The following is a 12,306-nucleotide window of genomic DNA, read 5'->3' on the forward strand; positions in this document are numbered from 1 at the left end:
TTGATTTCTCTCAAGTGTTCATCCAGTTCTTTTTCGAAATCATTGATCATTTTGGCTTCCTTAAACACCTTAAAGTGTTTCACTTTCAATTAATTACTTCTGAAGTTCAGTCATTGATGTGCAGGCAAACACAGCAGCCAATTTGTACACAGCAAGATCCCACAAAGAGAAGTCTATTTTTGGTGGTGTTTGAAGGAGCAATGTTGGCCAGGATAACAGGAGAAAGACCTTTTAATAACGGGGAGACTGTTTAAAGTCCAAAGTGCAATGATTTCTCGATGGTGCAGCACTCCCTCTCGAGATGCCCAGATTTTGTGCTGAAATACTGAACTGAGGATTTAATCCATAAGCTTCAGACTCAAAAACAATTGTGTGGACACTAATATTTAAAGCAAAAACAAAAATACCTGGAAAAACTCAGCAGGTCTGACAGCATCTGTAGAGAGGAACACAGTTAACGTTTCGAGTCCGTATGACTCTTCATCAGAACTAAGGAAATAGAGAAATGAGGTGAAATATAAGCTGGTAGAGGGGGGTGGGACACATGGAGCTGCATAGGGGCCCAGTGATAGGTGGAGGAAAAGAGATTGCCAAAGATGTCATAGACAAAAGGACAAAGGGGTGTTGATGGAGGTGATATTATCTAAGGAATGTGCTAATGGGGACATTAAGGGTAGCAAACAGGACAAGCTAGTGGCAGATGGCCCTAGTGGGGGTGGGGTGGGGGGAAGGGATCGAAATGGCCTAAAAGGTGGAGATAAAACAATAGATCGAAATAAATTTTAAAATAGGTGGGAAAAGAAAAAATATATTTTTAAATAAATTATAAGTTATTGGAAAAAGGGGGATCGGAAAGGGGGTGGGGATGGGGGAGAGAGTTCATGATCTGAAATTGTTGAACTCAATATTAAGTCCGGGAGGCTGTAAAGTGCCTAGTCGGAAGGTGAGGCGCTCTTCCTCCATTTGCGTTGAGCTTCACTGGAACATTGCAGCAGGCCAAGGACAGACATGTGGGCATGAGAGCAGGGTGGAGTGTTAAAATGGCAAGCGACAGGGAGGTCTGGGTCATGCTTGCGGACAGACCGAAGGTGTTCTGCAAAGCGGTCACCCAGTCTGCGTTTGGTCTCTCCAATGTATAGGAAACTGCATTGGGAGCAGCGAATGCAGTAGACTAAACTGAGGGAAGTGCAAGTGAAATGCTGCTTCACTTGAAAGGAGTGTTTGGGTCCTTGGACGGTGAGGGGAGGGGAAGTAAAGGGGCAGGTGTTGCACCTTCTGCGGTTGCATGGGAAGGTGCCGTGGGAGGGGGTTGAGGAGTAGGGGGTGTTGGAGGAGTGGACCAGGGTGTCCCGGAGGGAACGATCCCTGCGGAATGCCGCCAGGGGGGTGAAGGGAAGATGTGTTTGGTGGTGGTGGTGCTGGAGTTGGCAGAAATGGCGGAGGATGATCCTTTGAAGTTTAAAAACTCTTGCAAATAACAAAACACAACCCTGTTATGAACTTGATGATAAATTTTATTTCATCAGAATAGTAACAGCAGATTTATAATTTAGTTTTACTATATTTACAGTATTGAAACACATGGTACATCTTGTATTGCAGTCCAGAGTCCACAGAGCAATAAAAACACACACACTAATGGATACAAATCAAACAGCAAATGCTCTATTTAATCTGTTCTGTTGGAGCACATTTCCTAGACTTGCTCCTCTTCCACCAAGTTTTAATCTGGCAGGCGTAAAGAACCACAAGCAGCAAATTTCAACACTAGCAAACATCCCACACAGCTCATAATTTAAACTGAATATTTCTCGGAGGTTCAAACCACTGATTAGAATTAAAAACACAAGCCAGACCTTTTTGACTTCATTTTAGGGTGAGTGGCACCTGGCTTAGTGAGACTAGAACAGATCGCATCCGTGACACATCTTTAGACACCTTGCTGGTCTTGGAGTTCAAATCACACAGATGTAAGACATGTTCCCACTCAGAGCCTGCAACAATCTCTTCACCTTCATTCACATCTGAGACTTCGGCTGCCCTGAAGGAGGGTGAAAACAACCATTTTATTCCTGTTTCATCACGTTTTAAGGAATGCCTTAGGTTACTGAACTGAAATGAAACCCAGAATATAAGATTATACAAAGGATTTCACAAGCTTTTAAAAAAAAGCCTTTTTTTATTCTAGTTTATATTAAACCATTTAAACAATGTGGACAGCAATGATGCAGATCTACAATTAAATATACAGAGAACAACCCTAGCTTCTCTACTGTTTTACTAAATCTTTCCTGTACCTTTTCACATCCTTCCGAAAGTGCAGTGCCCAGAATTGGGGACGATATTCCACCTGGAGCTGAATTAATATTTCATAGAAGCTTAGCATAACTTCCCAGCCTTCTCTAGTCATTTCCTTGGATTGCTCTCCACCCATATTCTACTTTCCCTTCCCAATCTGACTTCCTTCTGTGTCCATCCCTGGAAAGAACTATCTCCCAGTTTACGTACAATAGCACTAATGGTGTGCTGGTGGTGTAGTGGAGATGTCGCTGGATTAGCAATCCAGATACCCAGGCTAATGCTCTGGGGGTATGAGTTCGAATCCCACAATGGTGGCTGCTGGCATTTGAATCCAGCTAATAAATCTGGAATATAGTGTAAATCTCAGTAATAGTGACCAAGACAACTATCATCGATTGTTGTAAAAGCCCATCGGCTTAGATAATGTCCTTTAAGGAAGAAAATCTGTTGTCCTCACCCGGTCTGGCCTACATGTGACTTCAGACCCACAGTAATGTGGTTGACCCTCAAATGCCCTCTGAAATGGCTGAGCGAGCCACTCAGTTCAGGGCAATTATGGATAGGCAACAAATGTCAGCCTTGCCAGTGATGCCCACATCCCGTGAAAGAATCAAGAAAGTACAACTTTCAAAATACCAACTGTCTGGCCTTTGTCCCTCCATTCAACTCAACACTTCTGCAGCTACTGTTCAGCTCAGCCTCACCCTCACCTCCATCTTCAACATCTTAATCCCCATTAAACTATTACTCTCTCCCACTCTAGCCATTTTCCATGGTCTGTCCATCATCTCCACTCCCTTAAGTCCAAGGAATGCAGCGTTGGACAGATATATGGACAAGTGGTTTAGCCATTTAATGCCAGGTCTGGCTGAAGTACATAAGCACTATTGGGTCCTGCTCTTGTCTGTCTAAATTGCTCATTATCCAAGGAGCATCCTAGAATACAATTCAATACAGATTCTTTTCTATACTGAAAACCCCTCTGCTTATCTCCTCCACCCTCACCTCCAACAACAGTGTGCCATGCGTTCATCACAAACATGCAGAGTAGACAGTCGTGACATCAAACAGACTCTCAGGCTGATCTAATGCATGTTCCACAAACTTGAGTCGTGCAGGTCCATTTAATGTCCTCTCCAAATCACTCCCAACTGAACGTGTGTTCAGCTGTACGAGGAATCCCACTCACACTCACACTCACACTCACACTATTTAAAGGATTAGCCGGATGCTTCTGACTTATTTTTGCTCTTGCAAAGTTTGTGGAAGAATTGTGCTGTGTTCTTAGAGGAGTTTTTATGAATGAGTGGATTTGAAAGAGGGTGTTGTTGCATCCTGACAGGGCAGTCCAAGGTGTTTTGTGATAAAAGGTTGTTAATAGTTATGAAGGCCAAACTGTCACAATCTGATAGGGATTTGAAGCTGAGTTTGCAGAGAGGGGAAGCTGTCCACAGAGAGAGGGAAATGATCCTTGACAGAAGGACTTCACACAGCCCCACCTCAACCAGGGGCAATACCTGAGATTCAGCAAAGAGATGCTCACAGAACTGAGCCACTTATTTCAGCAGCTCCTACAGCCTCAGAGAACAATGACACCAGGAGCCACCAAGGTCACCATCACTTCCAACTTCTACACAACCAAACCTGCTCCAGGCAGGAGAGGGGACATTGCAAACATTTCCCAGTTTGCCATCCATACAAAGATACACTATTCACCCTTGTGCATTCCCATAATGTTCGCCTGGGGGTTATCTTTTCCTGTCCTAGTGAGATGTATATATGGATTTTCAAAAAGCAAATGATAAAGTACCACATAATAGACTTATTCTTAGAGGGCTTGGCAAGGTCGATGCTGAGAGGTTGGAGTCTATAAGACGGGGTCACAGTCTCAGGATAAGGGGCAGCCATTTAGGACTGAGGTGAGGAGAAATTTCTTCACTCAGAGGCTTGCGAATCTTTGGAATCCTCTACCCCAGAGAATTGTGGATGCTCAGTTGATTGGTATATTCAAGACTGAGATTTATAGATCTTTGGGATAAAGAGATAGGGCTGGGAAAGCAGAGTTGATGTGGAAGTTCAACCATGACACTATTGAGTGGTGAAGCAGACACAGGTGTCTGGAAAACTCCTGCTCTACCCCTTATGTTCTTAAATTTATTGAATTCTTAAAAGAAGTAACAGAAAGGTTGATATCGGTGAAGTTAACATAATTGCATTTCCAAAAGCCTTTGATAAGGTACCACATGGTAGACTCACAACAAGAGGCAGAGCTTGTGGAGTCGGGACAAATAGCAGAATGGATAGCAAGCTGGTTACAGAACAGAAACAAGGAGCAGGGCTTAATGGGAGTTACTCAGATTAGCAACAAGTGGGAAATGGTGTTCCACAAGGATTGGTGCTGGGGCTCTTACTCCCCATTTTCATCAACAATTTGGATGCTAGAATTGGAAATATTACTTCAAAATTTGTGCCTGAGATCAAATTGGAGTGTGTGCCTAATGCAGAGAATGGCTGTGACCAAATACAGGAAGACAATAATAAACTGGCAGAATGGGCGTGTAATTGGCAAATTAACTTCAATATAGACAAAGTATTGAGGTGGTACATTTTGGTGACAAGAGAGCACATATTTCTCAAAAAAATAAATGTCTAAACGGGGCGGAGGAACAGAGGGATCAGGGATCATTAAAACTAACAACGCAGGTTAATAATGCCATTTAAAATAGCTAGCAAGGCACTAGCATTCACTTCTAGAGGGATGCAATGGAAATGCAGGAAAAAGGCATATTAAACTTATACAGGGCTTTAGTTAGAACATATCTGGGAGCGTTATGAACAGTTCTGATCTCCATTTAATAAAAAGGATAGAGAAGCATAGCAAATGGAGTGAAAAAGATCTAATAGAATTATAACAGAACTGAGAGGTTATACCTATCAAGAAAGATTGAAAAGGCTGGACATCTAGAAAAGAGAAGACTGAGGGATGGCCTGACAGACAGACGTCTAAGATTATGAAAGGTTTTATAGGATAGACACAGAGAAGATGTTTTCACTTGCAAGTGAAAGCAGAACTAGGGGTCTATAAATATAAGATAGTCACTATTAAATCCAATCAGGAATTCAGGAGAAACTTCTTTACCCAGAGAGTGGTGAGAATGTGGAAGTCGCTCCCACAAGGAGTGGTTGAGGTGAATAGTATCGATATATTTAAGGGGAAGCTGGATAAGCACATGAGGGAGAAAGGAATAGAAGAATATGCTGATAGAGTGAGACGAAGAGAGAGGCTCATGTGAAGTATATACATGGGCATGGACCATTTGGGGCAAATGGTCTGTTTCTGTGCTGTAAATTGTAATAATCTGCAAGATTTTGCCTGACAATCAGGCTGTTGGGCAGACAACTTACAGAAATCATTCCAAAGGTATTTCAGCAGGAGATCCGTGATACCAGTACTTCCAGATTTCCTGTCCAGAAATTCTCCCACGCTACTCCCTGTATGTACTGCACCCAATAACACTCCAAAGGAATTGCGTAAGTATGTGAAAAGGAAGAATAATATAAAAGAACAAGGAAACTAGATGGATCCGGTTTTTGTTTATTCATTCATGGGATGTGGGCGTCACTGGCTGGGCCAGGATTTATTGCCCATCCCTTGTTCAGAGGGCATTTAAGAGTCATTGCTGTGGGTCTGGAGTCAGATGTAGGCCAGACCAAGAAAGGACGGCAGATTTCCTTCCCTAAAGGACATTAGTGAACCAGATGGGTTTTTATGACAATCAACAATGGTTTCATGAAACAAAAATAAAAATAGCTGGAAAAACTCAGCAGGTCTGACAGCATCTGCGGAGAGGAATACAGTTAACGTTTTGAGTCCGTATGACTCTTCATCAGAACTGAGGAAATATAGAAATGAGGTGAAATATAAACTGGTTGAAGGGGGTGGGACAGGTGGAGCTGGATAGAGGACCAGTGAGAGGTGGAGATTGCCAAAGATGTCATAGACAAAAGGACAAAGGGGTGTTGACGGTGGTGATATTATCTAAGGAATGTGATAATGATGACATTAAGGGTAGAAAGCAGGACGAGCAAGGTACAGATAGTCCTAGTGGGGGTGGGGTGGGGGGAAGGGATCGAAATAGGCTAAAAGGTAGAGATAAAACAATGGATGGAAATAAATTTAGAAATAATAGAAATAGGTGGGAAAAGAAAAATCTATTTTAAATATATAAATTATTGGAAAAAGGGGGATCGGAAAGGGGTGGGGATGGAGGAGAGAGTTCATGATCTAAAGTTGTTGAACTCAATATTCAGTCCGGAAGGCTGTAAAGTGCCTAGTCGGAAGATGAGGTGCTGTTCCTCCAGTTTGCGTTGAGCTTCACTGGAACAATGCAGCAGGCCAAGGACAGACATGTGGGCAAGAGAACAGGGTGGAGTGTTAAAATGGCAAGCGACAGGGAGGTCTGGGTCATGCTTGCGGACAGACCGAAGGTGTTCCGCAAAGTGGTCACCCAGTCTGCGTTTGGTCTCTCCAATGTAGAGGAGACTGCATTGGGAGCAGCGAATGCAGTAGACTAAATTGAGGGAAGTGCAAGTGAAATGCTGCTTCACTTGAAAGGAGTGTTTGGGCCCTTGGACAGTGAGGAGAGGGGAAGTAAAGGGGCAGATGTTGCACCTTCTACGGTTGCATGGGAAGGTGCCGTGGGAGGAGGTTGAGGTGTAGGTGGTGATGGAGGAGTGGACCAGGGTGTCCTGGAGGGAACGATCCCTGCGGAATGCCGCCGGGGTGGGTGAAGGGAAGATGTGTTTGGTGGTGGCATCATGCTGGAGTTGGCGGAAATGGCGGAGGATGATCCTTTGAATGCAGAGGCTGGTGGGGTGATATCTGAGGATAAGGGGGACCCTATCATGGTTCTGGGAGAGAGAGGAAGGTGTGAGGGCGGATGCGTGGGAGATGGGCCGGACACGGTTGAGGGCCATGGTCATCATTAGACTTTTAATTCCAGACTTTTATTGAATTCATATTTCATCATCTGCTGTGGCAGGATTTGAACCCAGGTCCCCAGAGCATTGCCGTGGGTCTCTGGAGTACCAGTCAATGGCAATACCACTGCGCCATTACCTCCCCGAAGAGCCAACGATGGGCCAAATGGCTCCTTCTGTGCCTGTAAATCTTACAACTAACAATTTGATGTTGTTTCTCAACATTTGCTTTTTGTAATAAGGTAAATAGATAAATACTGGAATTCTGGAATAAAAACATGGAAATGCTGGAAATACTCAGCTGGCCCGACAGCGTCTCTGGCGAGAGAAACAGAGGCTCAGGTTTTCCTCCGTGGATCAGATTCACGGGGTGGGGAGATTTCGCGCTTGGTGAACCCGAGCTTTAACAATGGCCGCCCAGAGGTGGGATTTTCAGTTGGGGGAGGGGCTGGGGGGGCCGGGCTGAAACAGGATTTGGGGCAGGCGACCCCAGAACAAATCCACAGATGCTGGTGTGGAGGCAGACGCAAGGCCAGCCACTGTGCTCCCGCAAAATAAAAAATAATAACGAAACAAAAACCATCCATCCAGCCCTCACCCACCCCCCCACACACTCCCTATGCCCGTCCATGCCCCCATGTCCCCCACACCCCTCTGCCAACTTAGTTACCCTCTACCCACCCCCATGGCCCCTCACACCCCTATGGCACTTAATGCCCCCCACCCACCTCCCATGACCCCCACACCCCTATGACAACTCAGTTACCTATCCACCCCCCCACCACCATGGCCCCTCACACCACATTCCACTTAATGCCCCCACACCCCCATGCCAACTTAGTGCCTGCTATCCACCCCCATTGCCTCCATATCCCCTATGCTAACTTAGTGCCAACTCATGCCAACCCATACCCCCACCACCTTTGCCTTTACCCCCTCCACGCCAACTCACCTCGTAACCTTGGACAGTTCCTTGACAGCTTTGACACTTCCTGGGTAACTTTTACAGGATAGCTTTGACAGATTTGATAGCTGGACAATTCCTTAACATTTCCTTCAGAGCTGGACATTCCTGGACAGCTGGACAGTTCCTGGATAGCCAGACAGTTCCTGGACAGTGGGGCAGTTCCTAGACAGCCAGACAGTTCCTGGACAGCCAGACAGTTCCTGGACAGTGGGGCAGTTCCTGGACAGCCAGACAGTTCCTGGACACCTGGACACCTCTTTTACAGTTAGACAGTTCCAATGAGTTTGTACATAAAAAGTACATTATCATGTTCACTTCTAACATCCATAAAGGTGCCTTCCCTCTCACAAAGGTGTCCCAGAACTCTATCCAAAGGGGTACCTCACCTCTCCAAAGGGGTACCCTTGCTACCCATAAACACCCACCAAGTTCAAACCTCCTCTTACCTGTTCTAATCTGCACACTCCGGATTCCACACTTATCTTCTTCCAAAATCCCACTTTAGCGGAGACAGCTGGTGATTTAAGAGGCCCAGCTGCCTCTGTGAATCATGCATGTCCAAACCCCAACCCCGAATCCAGTCCCACCCCTGCGAGGATGGGAAATGCCGGGTTCAGGGGTGGGACTTATGGTTTTCGGCTATTTCCCGGATTTTGTGGCTAAAACCCGGGCCCGAGTTAATGTTTCAGGTCGATGACCTTTCATCACAAGCAGCTGTGACACTAGAGGTCAGGACCTGAAACGATGAGCTGTTTACATTGACCTGGACAAGTAACATTCATAATTCTGGAGAAGAGTCATACGAGCCTGAAATGTTAATTCTGTTTCTCTCTCCACAGATGTTGTCAGACCCGTTGAGTTTTACCAGCATTTTCTGTTTTTGTTTAGCATTCATAATTACCGTTACAGGCCACAGTATCAAACAGGGCAGAAAAACTTTTCAAACTGTTCAGCAGAGTGTGCTGGAACACAGTTTTGATTTAGTAATAATCCTGACAGATTTAAGTTGCACAGGAACATCAATTGCACTACATGTGTGGGGTAACTACGTCCCTATACTGCCTCAGTAGACAGAAGAGCAGCTCAGAGACATCCCACATGACTAGAAGGTGGATTCTGGGACTTGTGTTCCTGTTTAATGAAGCTCCTGGTGGATAATCTTTCCTCTGCTAACTGACCCCTATCCAGTCTGTAGCAAGGTAAAAGCAAGAATAGTTTACTTAACTGTTGTAGGTTGTAGCAGTGCTGCTTTATGTTTGTACTTCACGGTGTGTATGAAAGAAACAAGCAAAAAAGGAAAGTTAGACAATTGGATATTGGAAATTCCATTTGCTGCTCTTACAGGAACAAACTGTTTAATGACAGCTACAGGTGTAGATGTTGGCTTTCTGCTAAAGTGTAAAACTGGGGTTTATTTCCATTGACTTCAACCTGTCAATTTACTGTCACCTTGATTTACACTATCGCAGAGTCAAAATCTACTCTAATCTCTTGATCATCACACTTAAAATATTAACAGCAAAAATTGAGTTAGCAGTTTATTTTTAAGCAATAGCTATACACCTCCAATGTTACAGTAACATAAACACAGTCAATGTTGAAACTGCAGCAAATACTGGCAAACCTGCTTCATGGAGCCAGGCAGACAGTTAGGGCGATTGTGGTAATCTGATGTGTAATACACCTTTAAGAAGAATGTAATAATGGAAGATCACATGATCTTAGTATCCAATAGAAGAGTAGCGCAGGTAAGCTCAGTAGTCAATAGTCTAAAGTTAGAGCCTGTAGTGTGGAGACAGGGTTTGAGTTGAAAGCACACAAGTGTAGCTGCTGAATACCTTTGTAAATAAACAGAATGTGTTCTTCCAGAAGTGTCTGCCGACCTACTCTGTCTATTGTACCAACTCAGCCATCCCAAAACAAATGGCAACCCAGGTCCACAGGTCCCAGTAAACTGGTGACCAGGATCCAACAGCAATTAAGGCCCCACTTAGGTGACATTTCCAGAATCTTCCAGCTGAGGCTGGAGCCTGTGGGATTGCCCTCTCATCCCAGCAGCTCCATGACTGGGGGTTTGAGAGGGGGTTTGTTGCTGCCCCTCAGACGGCCACAAGGAGGCCACCTCCAGGGAGTCGGGAGGGGGATATTGGAGCCTCCCTTCACACCCCCAATTACAGAGCCACTGGGGTGAAAAGGCCACAGCTACAGCCACAAACTGTGGTTTGTGTAGTGGTTCCCCCTCCATACTGATGGCCCTGACAGCTATGAGCATTCTTTATTTTTAAATTTTCATTACCCTTCAGAAAGTGCCTTCATTTTGAGGTGCCCTCGCACTCCCCTACATGCCTCAGCAGCGCCCACCTCTCCCATTGGAGCTGCTGGCCAGTTTGAGATTCAGACCCTCCTACTGGACCTCTAACCTTGGGAACCCACCCACCAGCGAGTGTGGAGAGATCCTGTTAATCTCGTGTGGTGTCCGGACCCAGAAATGGTTCTGACCTCTGAAATTTTTCAAAGGGTTTAAGATTCTGCCAAACGTTCTGGGTCAGTCACTTTTTGTCAGAACGGTAAAAGGTTAGAAATGTAAGATGTAAGTTAGAGATTTTAAGCAAATACAAAGGCAGGGAAAGGGGTGGTGGGGAAAAAAAAAACCTAAGGGAATTTCTGCGATAGGGTGGAGGGCAAGAGAAATCTAATGACAAAAGACAAATGGGAGTCCTGATGAAAGGTCATCGACCTGAAACGTTAACTCTGTTTCTCTCTCCACAGATGCTGCCGGACCTCTGAGTATTTCCAGCATTTATTTCACTTTTATTAAGGAATCAAATTTTACTCATTCCAGTATCAGGACATTGTATGTTCAAGATTGTAATGAGTGAGAGTTTTATCCTAAACCCTGAGAGGAATTAAGTGTTGATCGTGGTTTTAGTGTTGAGAGTAAACTCACTTTATTTGTTTATGGGATTATTAGGGACCTTATTTGCTGATACCAGCTCTTATTTGAGCCCACATGTAGTAACAGACAAAAATATATTAATAACTATTCACATCAGCGTGCTCCACTGTGACTGAACAGGAATAAACCCAGTGAAATGTCCCAGTCCATTATTCTGATCATAACCCATCACAACTCTCACCGGAAGTGCAGGAGTGAGTCAGGAGAAGGGGGTAAGGGACATAGTGAGGGGAGGAAAGGAGAGAAGAGAGAAATGAGGGACAGAGGGAGAAGGAAGTGGGGGGGTGAGTGGAGGAGGGTGATAGGGGGATGGGAAGTGGGGAGGGATAGAGAAGGAGGGGGAGAGTTGTAAAGTGGGGGAAGGGTGAGTTGGGAGAAGGAGATTGAAAGTGGCAAGTGGGAGAGGAACGAGGGTGATTGTGGGGGAAGGAGGGGGTGGGAGATTGGGGAAGGAGGGGGTGGGAGAGTGGGGAAGGAGGGGGTGGGAGATTGGGGAAGGGGGGGGTGGGAGATTGGGGAAGGGAGGGGGTGGGAGATTGGGGAAGGGGAGGGGTGGGAGATTGGGGAAGGAGAGGGTGGGAGAGTGGGGAAGGAGGGGGTGGGTGATTGGGGAAGGAGGGGGTGGGAGACCGGGGAAGGAGGGGGTGGGAGATTGGGGAAGGAGGGGGTGGGTGATTGGGGAAGGAGGGGGTGGGTGATTGGGGAAGGAGGGGGTGGGTGATTGGGGAAGGAGGGGGTGGGTGATTGGGGAAGGAGGGGGTGGGTGATTGGGGAAGGAGGAGGTGGGAGATTGGGGAAAGAGGGGGTGGGAGATTGGGGAAGGAGGGGGTGGGTGATTGGGGAAGGAGGGTGGGAGATTGGGGAAAGAGGGGGTGGGAGATTGGGGAAGGAGGGGGTGGGAGAGCTGGGAAGGAGGGGGTGGGTGATTGGGGAAGGAGGGGGTGGGTGATTGGGGAAGGAGGGGGTGGGAGATTGGGGAAGGAGGGGTTGGGTGATTGGGGAAGGAGGGGGTGGGAGATTGGGGAAGGAGGGGGTGAGAGAGCGGGGAAGGAAGGGGGTGGGTGATTGGGGGAAGGAGGGGTGGGTGTTTGGGGGAGGGGGG

General features: G+C 46.1%; 1 protein-coding gene across 2 annotated transcripts in view; it reads right to left on the reverse strand.

The window, feature by feature from the left end:
- Positions 1 to 1,502: 1,502 nt before the first annotated feature.
- The window catches only part of LOC144694060 (clathrin light chain A-like), a 49,850-nt gene continuing 39,046 nt past the window's right edge, over positions 1,503 to 12,306 (reverse strand). For both annotated transcript variants that reach the window (XM_078564456.1, XM_078564516.1), the window contains 2 exons: positions 9,474 to 9,509; positions 1,503 to 2,041 (listed from right to left, as the gene is read on the reverse strand). In XM_078564456.1, the coding sequence (XP_078420582.1) occupies positions 1,867 to 2,041; positions 9,474 to 9,509 (211 nt within the window). In that variant the 3' untranslated portion in view covers positions 1,503 to 1,866. The remainder of the gene's footprint in view (positions 2,042 to 9,473; positions 9,510 to 12,306) is intronic.

The sequence above is a fragment of the Cetorhinus maximus genome, chromosome 1 (assembly GCF_964194155.1).
Source record: "Cetorhinus maximus chromosome 1, sCetMax3.hap1.1, whole genome shotgun sequence".
Lineage (NCBI taxonomy): Eukaryota > Metazoa > Chordata > Chondrichthyes > Lamniformes > Cetorhinidae > Cetorhinus > Cetorhinus maximus.